Raw genomic sequence first — 15302 nt, forward strand, 5'->3', positions numbered from 1 at the left:
CTCTGCACTAGATTACCTGGGTTGGACATTAACCTTTTGTCTGCCCTAGTCGAAATACTGGCATTCACTCTTCTTTGCACTAGACCCACCAGGAGTTTCAGCATTAACTCTCTCTTTGCCCTGGACCATCAGGAATACGAATATTAATCCCTTTACAGTCCTAGACCACCAGAAGCGTTGCCTTGAACTCTTTCTCGGCACAACAGCATCAGAGATATTGATTATAACCTCCTTCTCTGCAGTCGACCACCATAGGGACCTCAGCAGTAACCTCCTTCTTTGTTATAAATCACCAGAGACAAAGACAGTACCTCTTGTCCTATCCTACATTACCTGGTATGCTGTTGTAGTAGGACCATGGTCTCTTGTTGAAGCGATTGATGGTTGAAACCCAACTGTTGTGGACACGTCATAAGTTATAAATACTTTTGGCTGAAATACCCCTTTAAAAAAAAAAAGTCAAGACCATTGTCATCATAGAAAATTGCTTTTATTGGTTAAAACCAGACATAACAAGCTCAATAATGGTCAAAAATGTTATGGCAAAAGGGCTGAATTGATGAATAGTTTAATAATCATCATTATCGGCCGACACTAAAGAAAGAAGTCAGCGGGTCAATTTCTCGACGTGACATTGAAATACCAGGATAAGAAGTCAAGCTGTTGTATATGTGCCTTCGGTAATATAAGATACAGCTCAAATGCCATAATGAATGGGCTCGCGATAACCTTTTCAATTATTGATGCTGTGAAAGGCTACAGTCAAATGAAGTCTATTCCATACCTGAGGGACCAGCCTTTGACTTTACAAAGTCCACGCCAGCCAAATCGGAAAGTCTTCCACTGGCAATATCAGTGCTTCGAACATGAAATACCTGGATATGAATAGTTAATTAATAATATAATGTATGATAATTCAATGAAGGGACAGAATTTCATCTTCACTTCTGTCTAGGATCTGCCCACAAAAATACAAAGTCTATGGTCACCATTAAGGAAGAGCTAGTAAAAAAAAAAAAAAAAAAGAGAGACACAAAGGGAAAAGGGTTCAATTGGAAACATTTTTCTAATTTGCCTACTCCCTATTAGACTAGAGGCCGGTCAATGCAATGGATGCACGTCCACAATTATTGTCTACCTCCAAACTAAATGGGTAACATACTTCAGTAGCATACTCTATATGAAAAAAAATACCAACCCTCCCCCCACCAAAAATATTGTTAATGCAAAAGTATTATATGACCCTGGAAAAGTACAGGAGAACTTGGCTCCTGCCAACATCAACATTCACGGTATACAACCCAAAGAGCACTCCTCGCCCATGACGTCTTTATGAAATGCCAGTGTTGTGTAGAAGCTGTGCTATTTTTCCTGTGTGTTTGAGGACAACAGTCGTGTATGAGTGGTAAGGGACAGGTTTGAGAAGTCTTCTTTTAGGCGAAAGTTTGACGACTGAAGAGGTCAAGGGTGACTGCACTCAGGAAGGCTGGGATACTGTTCTGGTGATGCAGGTGGAGATCAATGAAGTCCTTCAAGGTCCTTGAGAAGGTTGTGTCCAGTAGTTGTAGCTTTCCTCCGGCCGGACTTGTCGACTATGAAAAAATTAAACAGAAAGGTTAAATGATTTCATATGTATCCTACACATACAAATACTCATGTATTTGATTATACCTATAACATTAAGCTTAGCAAAAAAAAACATCCTCTGTTAGTACAGCGACAGGCCATGATCAAAGGTCAACATTCAAGAATCGATGGAACTACAATCTGTTACTCCTTTCCCATCATATGTAATGCATTGTCTACTAGTAGTATAACCTTAAAGGGGGTTAGCCAGGCTTGGGGTTCAAGTCTGCAGACTTGTGAATCCTCACAACGCGCACACTGTGCACTGTCAGGATTCTCCGGGAGCGGGCAGGCACACGATTTGCATACATGTGGTCATGTACCGACTAGACATGCACGGCCTTGATCAATACAAGCGAATTAAAACTTGTCTAGTTGGAATGTGGCCAGAAGTATCCAAACCACACACTCCAGCCACATGACCATCGCTCCCAGCTTTGGCAATGAAGAATCTGGACAGCTCATACTGTGAGGATTCACAAGTCTGGAGTCACATAGGAGTGACCGCAGACTTGTACCTCAAGCCTGGACAACCCCTTTAATTATAGCATACACTGTATGAGCATGTGCGCTCCTAAAAGTAATCTGTCGCCAGGTTTTGCTATTTAATCTGAGAGCAGCATGGTGTGCGGGCATAGACCCTAATTCCAGCAATGTGTCACTTACTGATCTGCTTGCTGCAGATCTACCAGTTCTTTGAATGCGGAGCCCTGTACAAACCCACCCACACTACTGATTGACAGCAAAGCTGCCAATCAATGGTGGGGGCACAGTTAAGCAGAACAGGAGAAAAATGGTATAGTCGGCACGCCGCAGTCCTTGTCGGTGCAATTGGCAAAAGCCCGTGAGGGGCTGAAACGCTTTGTAGCTCTCTTTATGTGGAATAAATGAATGGATTTACTACACGTGAGTACCCGGACCTGTCTTTTCCATTTGAAAGCAAGCAGGAGGACTCCATGGCACAAGACACCTAGTTCTCTTGTGATCTACAAATAGCAGACTAGTAAGTGACACATCTCTGGAATCAATGTCTCTGTCCCACCTCATGCTGCTCTCAGATTACATAGCAAAAACCTGGTGACAAATTCTCCTTAACAATGAATTTTTCCCCTCACCCAAGACAGCACACCTTGAGAGAGGGATCCGCCCCACCAAGGACAGGAAACGTCTGAAATAAAAGGGCGGTACCTCTCCCTCGCTTCAGTTGGTTTCCTGTCCTTGATGGGAACCGGTCTGAAGAAAGGTGTCTTCTTACCTGGGCCCGTTCCGATGTGGAAGAGCGGGCACCTGCCTGTGCACCGGGTTCCGGAAGCCCCATCCGCGGTTCCCTGGAGCTGTGTCCGAGCGGGCGCAGGAGGTGAGGAGGGCTCCGGCTCCCCGCAGACCGCTGCGCTGTCCTCTCCCTGCCGCAGGCTCCTCCTGGCTGGTCGCACACCTGGAGCAGCGTCTTCCGGGTATGACGTGCCCGACATCACTGCGCGGTGCACGCTGGGGGAGGCGTGCCCGATGACGTCGGGCGCGGCACCCGGAACCAAGATGGCGGCGCCCTGTAAACGCTTACCGGCCGTTTTTTTCAAAGATCGGCCGGTGGGTGTCAGGAGGGGGGAGGACACATGGACCGGAGGAGGTCCGGATGTGCCCTATTTAAGGTGGGGGGCCCCTGACAAGCGCTGCTTATACTCAAGCTCGGGAGTAGCAGCTATGGAAGACCAGGACAGCCAGGAGCAGCAGCAGCTGACCCCTCCACCGCATCAACGCCAGCGGAAGAAGCAGTCGGACACCTCGCACACGGACGGCCGCTCCAGCAACCGCAGCGGCAGCAGGAGGAGTAAGGTGTCAGACGCTTCAGGGCCATCCAGAAGGGATTCGTCTTATGTCCCGCCACAGTCTCCAAATCCGCTACCCTTTTGTGACTTCAGGGGTGAGTGATCTTCGTGAATGTCACTTAATAGTAATGGAAAGTTATTATGTGCTTCATTCCTTAGGAACCTAAGAAGAGTAGCGTCAAAAAGAAGCACAGGGTTTGCGCCTTATGCCAGGCCACCCTTTCCATAGATTGGCAGAAACAGCTTTGTGCAAGCTGTATTAACCAAACGATAGCGGAGAGCACCCCGGATTTTGCCTCTAATTTGAGGTCCGTAATCCGTTCAGAGGTGCAGGATTCCCTGAAAGGCTTACTAAAGGGGAAAAAGAGATCCCATAAAGATATCTCCTCCGACTATGATTTATCCTCCTAGTCAGATGATCTTTGCCTCAGTGACTCGGCATCATTCTCTTCATCAGACAGTGGTAGGCCCTGTTTCCCTATTGAGGATACTGACAAGTTGGTCAGAGCGGTCAGATCTACCATGGGGTTGAGGGAGGAGAAGGCAGCCAGGTCCCTGGAAGATATTATGTTCGCAGGCCTGGAGGAAAAAAAGAGACGCTCCTTTCCAGTGAATCCCCAAATTCAGACCCTTATAGACCGGGAATGGAGGAAGCCGGAGAAATCAGGAGTATTGCCCTCATCCTCTAAAAGGAGGTACCCCTTCGAGGATAGTGTCTCTGAGTCCTGGGACAAAACTCCTAAAGTTGATGGGTCTGTCGCCCGATCATCCAAAAGATCGTCCCTACCCCTGGAAGATTCGGGCAGCCTAAAGGATGCTCTGGATAAGAAGGCAGATTCCTTCCTGCGTCACACCTGGGAAGCAGCGGCAGGGGCCCTGAAGCCAGCAGTAGCAGGCACTTGTGTCGCTAGGTCACTTATGGTGTGGTTTCAGCAATTAGGAGACCAGCTCAAGGATAAAAAGATGTCCAGAGATAAAATCCTCTCCAATCTGCCTTTGCTACAAGCAGCATCTGCTTTTTTGGCTGACTCCTCAGCGGATTCAGTTAAACTCGCTGCCAGGTCGGCGAATTTGTCTAATGCGGCCAGACGAGCCCTATGGCTCAAGGGTTGCCCAGGAGACCTACAATCTAAGCATAAGCTTTGTTCTCTTCCTTGTGATGGTAAACTTTTGTTTGGCCAAAAACTGGACGAGCTTTTGGAGAAGGCTGGCGACAGAAAGTGAGGTTTACCAGGGTTCACGGGGGAAACAAAAAGGTCCTATTTTCGGAGGAAGAGATTTAACCGGGTCGCCCTCCGGGGGAGAAAGGAAAAGATGGGAGCCCAGATCTAAAAAGGAATCTGGTTACATGTTTGGAGGACCATCCTCCAGTTCCAAAAAATCTCCCCAATGACGCGAGGCTAGAGGTCGGGGGAAGGCTTTCCCATTTTATCCCAGCTTGGGAAGCCATCACTTCAAATCCCTGGGTGTTGGATATCATAAAGAACGGCCTAAAGATACGCTTCTGTTAGGTCCCTCACCGAACCTTCATGATCACCTCCAGGAGGAAGTCCAGGGAGGAGCAGATGGCTCTAGAATCAGAGGTATTAGACTTAGTCAACAAGCAGGTCCTTCACGAAGTTCCAGTTTCACAATGGGGACGGGGATTTTATTCCCCTCTGTTTGTGATAAAAAAAACAAATGGGTCCTTAAGGACCATTATCAACCTCAAAAGTCTAAATCAGCTTATAATCAATCAGACTTTCAAGATGGAATCAGTGAACTCTGCAGTGAAACTCTTACACCACAATTGTTTCATGGCGGTCATCGACCTAAAAGATGCCTACTATCGCGTCCCAATCCATCCAGACTACCGGAAGTACCTAAGGGTAGCCCTGTTCATCCAAGGGCAATTGAGACATTTCCAATTCACTGCCCTACCTTTTGGACTCTCGATAGCACCGAGAGTATTTACAAAGGTTATAGCGGAGGTGACAGTTTTTCTCCGAATCAAGAACGTGGTGATTGTTCCCTATCTAGACGACTTTCTGATAATAGGGAAATCGGAGGACCACTGTTCCTCTCAACTTTTAGAGGTCAGGACAGCTTTACATCACCAGGGGTGGTTAATAAATATTCAAAAATCAAAGCTATCCCCCTCAAGGACTCAGATCTTTCTGGGCTTGACCCTAGATTCCCAACGCCAATTCTGTTTCCTCCCGGAAGACAAGGTTTGCAAAATAATCAGCCTGGTTTCAAGAGCCATAAGGTCTCCCGTGATGTCCTTGAGAGAAGCAATGTCCCTACTAGGCTCCATGACTTCCTGTCTCCCAGCAGTCAAATGGGCCCAGAGTCATATGAGACTTCTTCAGTGGGAGGTCCTGTCGGCTCAGAAATCCTTCAACGGACATTTAGAAAGAAAACTATCTCTTTCTTTGGAGACAGTAAACTCCCTCTCCTGATGGACAAGCAGGGAGAATCTGACCGCAGGCTTACAATGGTCCAAACCAGTCGACCACACAATTACAACAGATGCAAGTGACTCCGGCTGGGGGGGGTCATCTGGCAGAGCTCTCAGTTCAGGGGCTCTGGCTACGTCACGAAAAAGAAGTGTGATCAAACCTAAAAGAGCTTTTGGCAGTGGAGAAATCCCTGATAGGCTTCCTTCCCCACATACAGGGTCGCCATGTCCAGATCAGGTCCGACAATCAGACGACAGTGGCGTATATAAATCACCAGGGAGGAACAAGATCTCGCTCCCTTATGGTAGTGGCAAACAGGATCCTGCATCTAGCAGAACAACATCTCCCATCCTTCAGTGCTCTTTTCATCCGGGGGGTAGAAAATTCAAGAGCAGATTTCCTCAGTCGCCACACTTTAAGACAAGGAGAGTGGGCTCTAAACCTGATAGTCTTCCAACAGATTATCCAGCTATGGGGGTCACCGGACATAGATTTGTTCACCACCAGGGCGAACAGGAAGGTGGAGAGATTCTGTTCACTAAATCCAACAGAGAATCCCTATGCTGTAGACGCTCTCCACATTCCCTGGAAGTTCAGGAAGGCCTACGCGTTTCCACCGATAGTGATGATCCCGGCAGTTGTGAGGAAAATTCGGGAGGAGGGGGCGAGGATAATTCTAATAGCCCCCATTTGGCCCAAAAGACCCTGGTTCTGCCTGCTTCGCCTAATGTCGGTCTCAGATCCCTGGGTCCTGCCGGACAGGCCGGACCTTCTCATCCAGGGGCCAATATTCCATGCACAAGCCAAAGGTTTCCATCTGGCGGCTTGGAATTTGAGAGGTTGTTACTGAGCAATAGGGGGTTTTCACCAGGCCTAGTTTCTACCCTGTTGGGTAGTAGAAAGCCCATAACAACTAAAATTTATTCCAGAATCTGGGGGAAATTCCTGGATTTTATAGACTCCCCATTGTCGGATAAACCTCCAGTTAGAGAAGTCCTAGAGTTTTTACAAAAGGGACGTGACCTAGGGTTGGCTACGGGAACACTTAAAGTTCAGGTGTCCGCTCTTGGGGCGCTCTATAATTGTAACCTGGCAGGGAACAGATGGGTCTCTAGATTCATTAAATCCTGTTCCAGAGCTAAGCCAGTTCGGGCTCTCAGAGTTCCTCCCTGGGACCTGAATTTGGTTTTAAATGCACTCTCTGGCGACCCATTTGAACCCCTGCAGGTTATCTCTCCAAAGATCCTCACCCTCAAAACCATCCTCTTAGTGGCCCTAACGTCTACCCGTGGGGTGAGTGACCTGCAGGCCCTTTCTGTTGATCCCCCATACACCCAAATTCATGAGGACCGGGTCGTCCTGCGTACAGATCCGGCGTACCTTCCAAAAGTTGTACCCAGATTCCACTGTAATCAGGAGATTGTACTTCCCTCTTTCTGCAGTAACCCTAAAAACCCCGGGGAGGTTAGGTTCCACAATCTAGATGTTAGAAGGGCATTACTACAGTACATAGACATGACTAGTCAGTGGAGGAAGGACAAGTCCTTGTTTCTGGCCTTTCAGGGGAGTAGGAAAGGTCACGGGGTATCAAAAGGAACTATTGCTAGGTGGCTTAGGGAGGCCATTTGTCTAGCTTATACATCTACAGGTGTTGCGGCACCGGATTGTATTAAAGCTCATTCCACCAGAGCTGTCGCAACTTCCTGGGCAGAGAGAGCAGATGTCTCGATTGACCAGATATGTAAAGCTGCTACTTGGTCTGCATCATCCACCTTCTACATGGGAGAGGTACTGCCCTTTTATTTCAGACGGTTTCCTGTCCTTGGTGGGGCGGATCCCTCTCTCAAGGTGTGCTGTCATGGGTTCAGGAAAAACCGGCTACCGGTAAGTAACCTTGGTGTATCAATGACTGTAAAATCTATTAAATGGGAGATGAGTAAAGTCTTCCATGGTCTACTCGCCTTTTTGCTTTTTGAAGATCAAGAAGGTAAAGGACAACAGAAAGTAATAGGAGAACTACACATTTTGGCTGGAGCAACCATCAACAGAGAACACTTGAGCTAAGGACAGAACTTCCAACGTGCAAGTCAAGTGACTAGAAGAACCGTGAAGTCCAGACTGCAGTGAAGTAATCATTATTTCTGATCAGTATCAAAAGTGGTGAGGAACATGTCAAACTACTTTACAGTTCCTAATTGGCCTTTTGGGGGTTTATCACTGGGTGCAATTACCCTCTGTAGTTTGGCCACATTATGAGGAGCTAGTGGAGACTTCAAAAACTTTCATTACAAAAACTCTTGATTTTCTTGGCTTATTCTTTTTCGCGCAACTATTTGTAAGCTCATGTAGAAGTTTGGAAACTTCTTAACCTTTAGATGTCACCCTGACGTATTACACTATTCAGTGAGAGGAAAGTCAGTCACAACACTTTTTTTTTTTTGCATCTTTTGTTTTTTTTTTATAATTTGTGTGCAAGGTCATGGATGAATACAAGAAGACAATAGAGGAAGATATTACACGGGAGACAAAAGAAATGCTAGTGTGCAACATAACTGCTTTGTGAGGAGAAGACAATTAGCATAGAAATGGCATCTCCTGAAGATCAAAGACGAGACAAAAAAAAGCCCTAGAACTCTGAATGCACCGGCAGATAAAGGAGCATCCCCACTGTAGGAAGGTAACCTGCTACGGTAATGAGCTTCATACCTTAAGCAACAGCCAGACAGTACAAGGTAAAACAGAAAATCCAATGATCCTTAATATAATAGCAGAAAACAATCATAGTCTTACTACTGGCGACCAAAAAGCTACCACGGAAAAACAGAGGCTTATTGAAGAACTTGAATTTTGTAGGTAAACCGGCATCGGAACAGGTTTTCGCAAAGGTTTTTTTCACAGAAAAATATATACTTCAACTTTGGTTAAACAGTACGTAATATAAATAAGACCACGTTCACACTCCTTTTTTGCAGTGCGTTTGGGGGTTTCATTCGAATCACCCAAAATACGGGATTCAGACAAGCCACCGACGGAGCTATAGAATCAAATGATACAAACGGAGTCCAAATGAATACCAATGGTGTCTTGTTCTTTGTCTAGTAGACTACATTTTTGTGCCCGAGACAACAGAAAAAAACACAAATGGAATTTATAGTATTCTATTGGCCTGTCGGTGGTTTGTCTGAATACTATTTTTTGTAACTGGATTCCAATTTGTGGGCATTAAAGGCAAAAATCTTTTATCTTCAGAAGACTGCCGGACAGCCTTTTCTTGTGCTATATGCTATATCAGTAGGGTATATAACGTGTTTAAAACAGATTTTGGAATATTTTTGTATGATGGGGTTCTGACCTCTGGGCTACAACGCTCTCGCATGAAAGCTGGCTAAAGGGGGAGATTTGAGACTTGGAAAACTACGGCACTGTGTCCAGAAACAACTCCTCCATTGTCCACGACAAGGGTGTATGTACCATAGAGGCAGGCAATATGACTTATGGGTCCTAATCTGATCATTCTCATCTCATTTTGATGGGTGGTAATAGAATGAACATGAATTTGGGTCTTCAAAGGTATTTAAGGGGTAAGGTTCCCCTTGTCGAGAGTGACATGCCAGGTCTGGCATGACAGTATGAGGAGACTTATACGCCTTGCATGCTCCTCTTCAGAGAGGAAGAGGACTTGAACTCTAGTTCCAGATCTCATACTTTGAACTGACTAGGGGCGATACCCCGAAACACTATGTCTACAAATTGAGATTCTGTTTGGCTTTTATTCTAAGTCATATTTCAAGGCTTGTTAAAGGATTGATAATGACTTGCAGGATTGCTGCTTCCAGTAGGTGGTCTTCATATGGACAATGTATCCATGGTAGAACATCAGCACCTCCTATTGCAGGTAGTTGGAAGTGTAGTGGTCAAGAAGTACCTGAATGTAACCAATTTTACCTTTTTATGCTATAGGGACCCTTTTCTCTATGCATACAACTAGTCCATTGGTCGTGTCTGAAATTTCAGCTGTGCCTTATATAACTGAACTGCAATGCCACAAACAAGAGTGGCTCTATTACAGGTAGGAAGCATCTCACAGGGGCCTCCTATTGGCACTCTAGTAGGTAGTTTAGTGGGCAAGCACCCCTTAGGTCACTATTATTGGGGCATCTAATGTAAAGGAGAACAACGTAGTACCCAAAGCTCATATATCACCATTATTTAACATTAATAAAATAAATGTGTTGAAAAGAGGAATATGGAAAAAGATGGCACAAAAAAACAAAAATAAATCCAAAATTATAACCTTAAGTAATCACAAGAGTGGATTAATCACATCAGCGGTGTTTAACAGATATATCGTGGAATTACTCTACTCTCGACGGGGAAGACAATACTTCCCAAAAGAAAGCTTGGGGGCCGTGAGAATGTGTGTGATTACTGCCTCCACCCCCCAAATCTGTAATTTTTTTTTCTACGTCAACATTGCTCACTTTCTGCCTTTAGCGGTGACTGTAAACCAATCTGCAATCATCAGCACGTAGCAGCTGCAGACAACTATAGGAACAATTATTGAATTATTTATGACTGGTTATTACTCCAGTCTTTTTCTAAAGCTTTAACATTTTTAATCACTTCAGAAGCTAAAAAAAAATGTAAGTGTTTAATCAGCGGCAAGGAACAAGCATAGATTTTTACATAAAGACAACTAAGCTGTAAAGCCGTGCATGGCAATGAGCACTGCATTAAGTAATCCACGTCTAGGTGAAGTGTAGGAAGTCATTTTCGGGGGCTGAGAAGACGTTTAGAAGAACCGTGAGGAAACACCGCTCAAAAATTTTGGATTCCTCATATCTCATTATTTTGTTGACCTACAGAGAGAAAGTAGTGTACAAGGATGACTCACAAGAGCCAGATCATGGGGCTACTCGTAACAGCCAGAACATGGGCTACTCGTGACAGCCAGAACATGGGCTACTCGTGACAGCCAGAACATGGGCTACTCGTGACAGCCAGAACATGGGCTACTCGTGACAGCCAGAACATGGGCTACTCGTGACAGCCAGAACATGGGCTACTCGTGACAGCCAGAACATGGGCTACTCGTGACAGCCAGAACATGGGCTACTCGTAACAGCCAGAACATGGGGCTACTCGTAACAGCCGGAACATGGGCTACTCGCAACAGCCAGATCATGGGCTACTCGTAACAGCCAGAACATGGGCTACTCGTGACAGCCAGAACATGGGCTACTCGCAACAGCCAGATCATGGGCTACTCGTAACAGCCAGAACATGGGCTACTCGTGACAGCCAGAACATGGGCTACTCGTGACAGCCAGAACATGGGCTACTCGTAACAGCCAGAACATGGGCTACTCGTGACAGCCAGAACATGGGCTACTCATAACAGCCAGAACATGGGCTACTCGTAACAGCCAGAACATGGGCTACTCGTACACTGCAGCTCTTCATTCAGGCTTATAGAGAGTGGTCCTGAGCGGAGGACGTTCCCTACCATGTACAGTATAGACCAAAAGTTTGGACACACCTTCTCATTTAAAGATTTTTCTGTATTTTCATGACTATGAAAATTGTACATTCACACTGAAGGCATCAAAACTATGAATTAACACATGTGGAATTATATACTTAAGAAAAAAGTGTGAAACAACTGAAAATATGTCTTATATTCTAGGTTCTTCAAAGTAGCCACCTTTTGCTTTGATGACTACTTTGCACACTCTTGGCATTCTCTTGATGAGCTTCAAGTGGTAGTCACCGGAAATGGTTTTCACTTCACAGGTGTGCCCTGTCAGGTTTAATTAGTGGGATTTCTTGCCTTATAAATGGGGTTGGGACCATCAGTTGTGTCGTGCAGAAGTCAGGTGGATACACAGCTGATAGTCCTACTGAATAGACTGTTAGAATTTGTATTATGGCAAGAAAAAAGCAGCTAAGTAAAGAAAAATGAGTGGCCATCATTACTTTAAGAAATGAAGGTCAGTCAGTCCGAAAAATTGGGAAAACTTTGAAAGTGTCCCCATGTGCAGTTGCAAAAACCATCAAGCGCTACAAAGAAACTGGCTCACATGGGGACCGCCCCAGGAAAGGAAGACCAAGAGTCACCTCTGCTTCGGAGCATAAGTTTATCCGAGTCACCAGCCTCAGAAATCGCAGGTTAACAGCAGCTCAGATTAGAGACCAGGTCAATGCCACACAGAGTTCTAGCAGCAGACACATCTCTTCAACAACTGTTAAGAGGAGACTTTGTGCAGCAGGCCTTCATGGTAAAATAGCTGCTAGGAAACCACTGCTAAGGACAGGCAACAAGCAGAAGAGACTTGTTTGGGCTAAAGAACACAAGGAATGGACATTAAACCAGTGGAAATCTGTGCTTTGGTCTGATGAGTCCAAATTTGAGATCTTTGGTTCCAACCACCACGTCTTTGTGCGACGCAGAAAAGGTGAACGGATGGACTCTACATGCCTGGTTCCCACCGTGAAGCATGGAGGAGGAGGTGTGATGGTGTGGGGGTGCTTTGCTGGTGACACTGTTGGGGATTTATTAAAAATTGAAGGCATACTGAACCAGCATGGCTACCACAGCATCTTGCAGCGGAATGCTATCCCATCCGGTTTGCGTTTAGTTGGACCATCATTTATTTTTCAACAGGACAATGACCCCAAACTCACCTCCAGGCTGTGTAAGGGCTATTTGACCAAACAGGAGAGTGATAGGGTGCTACGCCAGATGACCTGGCCTCCACAGTCACCAGACCTGAACCCAATCGAGATGGTTTGGGGTGAGCTGGACCGCAGAGTGAAGGCAAAAGGGCCAATAAGTGCTAAGCATCTCTGGGAACTCCTTCAAGATTGTTGGAAGACCATATCTGGTGACTACCTCTTGAAGCTCATCAAGAGAATGCCAAGAGTGTGCAAAGCAGTCATCAAAGCAAAAGGTGGCTACTTTGAAGAATCTAGAATATAAGACATATTTTCAGTTGTTTCACACTTATTTGTTAAGTATATGATTCCACATGTGTTAATTCATAGTTTTGATGCCTTCAGTGTGAATGTACAATTTTCATAGTCATGAAAATACAGAAAAATCTTTAAATGAGAAGGTGTGTCCAAACTTTTGGTCTGTACTGTACATGTGCCCTAGGGAATATAGATAAGAATTGTATTCATTAAACAACTCCTTTAATCATCAGGTAAAATATACCTCATCAACATTATCACTACACGCCACTTGTGATAAAAAGGAAGCACCATCATAGGGGACTGTAGGGGTTTACTTCTACAATAGTGTATGCAAATTCCCTCTTCAGAGAAAAAAAGGTGTTGAACTTTAGTGCCACCTTCTGGAAGTAGCAATCTTAACAGTCAATATCGACTCTTTAATGAGCCTTGCCACATGACTTAGAGCATCTTGTTTGGCTTTTATCCTATTTGCAGATTTGTTTCGGGTTGTTTGCCCCTCTACAGTGCTAAGCAAGAGATCTGATTTGGCTGTAGGAGAGGTCTCTGACTGGGGTTTAAGGGGGTAATGGCTCTTCGTGGCACTCGAGTTTAAGTCCTCTTTCTCTCTGAAGAAGCAGTTTGAAAGAGCATTGCATGGTCTATAAGTCTCCTTACACTGGCTTATCAGACATGTTCTACAATGGTAAAATATCACTCCTGCTGGCCAGGATCAAAAAAACCCTGATCCTGGCTACAGTATTTAACCTCTAAGGCTGTGTTGATATTTTGTTTCACCCTCCTGCCAATGGCCCTGTCGAGGCTTGCATCTGAAGGCCTAGAAAACGGGAATTCAGCAGATGTGCTGACGAAGCCATCGACTGTAATGTGACAGACGGCATCACTGTGCTCTGTTGGATATCATTTTTAGCTGTATTGGTAGCAAGACGTGGTCAACTGCGCTCTTAAATAAGAGGATACTCCCGAAAATGATGTCCAACAGAGCACACAGTGACTCCATCACTACAGCCAATGGGCCCTTCAGCGTGTATATATGTCCAAATCTCATTTTCTAGGGCTTCAAGCCCCAACGGAGTCACCGGGGAGGGTAAGACATGATGTGAACCCAGCCTTGGAAGGCATGGTCAATGGAAAACACAAATGGGCTTAACTATTCATTAGCAGGGCTCTGATGACGTATGATAACTGGGAACACCCAGGTCTGACAGTCATGTGCCTACAAGCATGGTCTAAGAGATTGGCTGTTAGAGCAACAACATCAGCTTGCTACTTTAATTTTCCTAAAAGACGATGACAAATGAAACGTAAAGGGGTTGTCCACCTTTGGGGCTATTTTTGCATGTATTTAGGGCTAAAAATCCTTCTTGCAGTTGGGTTTCGTTAGACATTTTGCACAGTTTTCTATGGCTTCTGTGTTTGCTGAAGAATAAGTTAATGCTGCAGTGAGTTTGTTCCGCTTTCATCTGACACTTTTTGAGCTCAACTCAGCTTATTAGTGTCAAAGTTGAATGTGTAGGGAAAAGCAGAGTCTATAAAAGCCAAACCGTGCCAAATTTTTAACGACGCCCTATAGCAAAAATGATTTTTAGCCTCATATACATGTATATAAGTAAAAAAAAAAAGTCACTAAGGGTAGACAACACCTTTAAAAATAATATGAGAATTGAAATGATGTTTTTGGTTTTTTTTTTCCCCCAATTATTTGACATTTTTATTTTTTAACCGATTTTTTTTTTTTTTCTACTCAAGAATTTCTAAATGTCAAAATTCCAATTTTCGACCTGCGTACATTCAGGAACTACTGAAAAGAGTCAGAGACAGAGAAATGTCGTGGAAAAGGCGAGCAGGAAATAATGAGGAGCCAGCAGGTGCATTTACATAATGTAAAGGATGTGTTATATACATAGGTAAAAATATAATGGCGCCTTTCATCAAAGCAAGAAACCGAAGCTTCGCGGTATAATCAAGAGTCAGGGACTTAACAGGAAATGTGCACGCCGACGACTAGAGTGCATTTTTCATAATAGGCTTAATTATAAGGATGCCGCATGACAGTTTCCTACTGGAGAAAATCGATCCACCACCCGCAGAACGTTTTGTGACGCAGAAGATTTACATTAAAATATGTGTGGACATTACCATCCGCTGTAAGCTAAACGCCGATGGTGGTTGCCTTTTAGGCTGATCGTCTTTATAAATTTACTTATAAAGGTTGAAAGCGATTTGCCACCAACATCGCTGCTATGGCTCATAGGACAACCGATTGGCATTCCATCATTTTTAGGACAATTAGCACCTCTCTTTTTTTTTATTAGGTTTTTTTAATAAAGACAACCCGTCTATATGACCTATCAGGACGTATAGACGTCTTAAAGGGGGAGTCCTGTGCTTAAGTCCCTTGTATTAGCTACAACGTAGAGCTACTTTGTACGAATGG

General features: G+C 44.8%; 1 protein-coding gene across 4 annotated transcripts in view; it reads right to left on the minus strand.

Annotated features, from left to right (window-relative positions):
* Positions 1-474: 474 nt before the first annotated feature.
* Positions 475-15302, minus strand: part of MAD1L1 (mitotic arrest deficient 1 like 1) — a 751355-nt gene continuing 736527 nt past the window's right edge. For all 4 annotated transcript variants that reach the window (XM_073648135.1, XM_073648136.1, XM_073648139.1 and 1 more), the window contains one exon: positions 475-1592. In XM_073648135.1, the coding sequence (XP_073504236.1) occupies positions 1434-1592 (159 nt within the window). In that variant the 3' untranslated portion in view covers positions 475-1433. The remainder of the gene's footprint in view (positions 1593-15302) is intronic.

This window comes from Phyllobates terribilis, unplaced genomic scaffold (genome assembly GCF_046119375.1).
Source record: "Phyllobates terribilis strain yellow unplaced genomic scaffold, ASM4611937v1 Scaffold_9__5_contigs__length_417890890, whole genome shotgun sequence".
Classification (NCBI taxonomy): Eukaryota; Metazoa; Chordata; class Amphibia; order Anura; family Dendrobatidae; genus Phyllobates; species Phyllobates terribilis.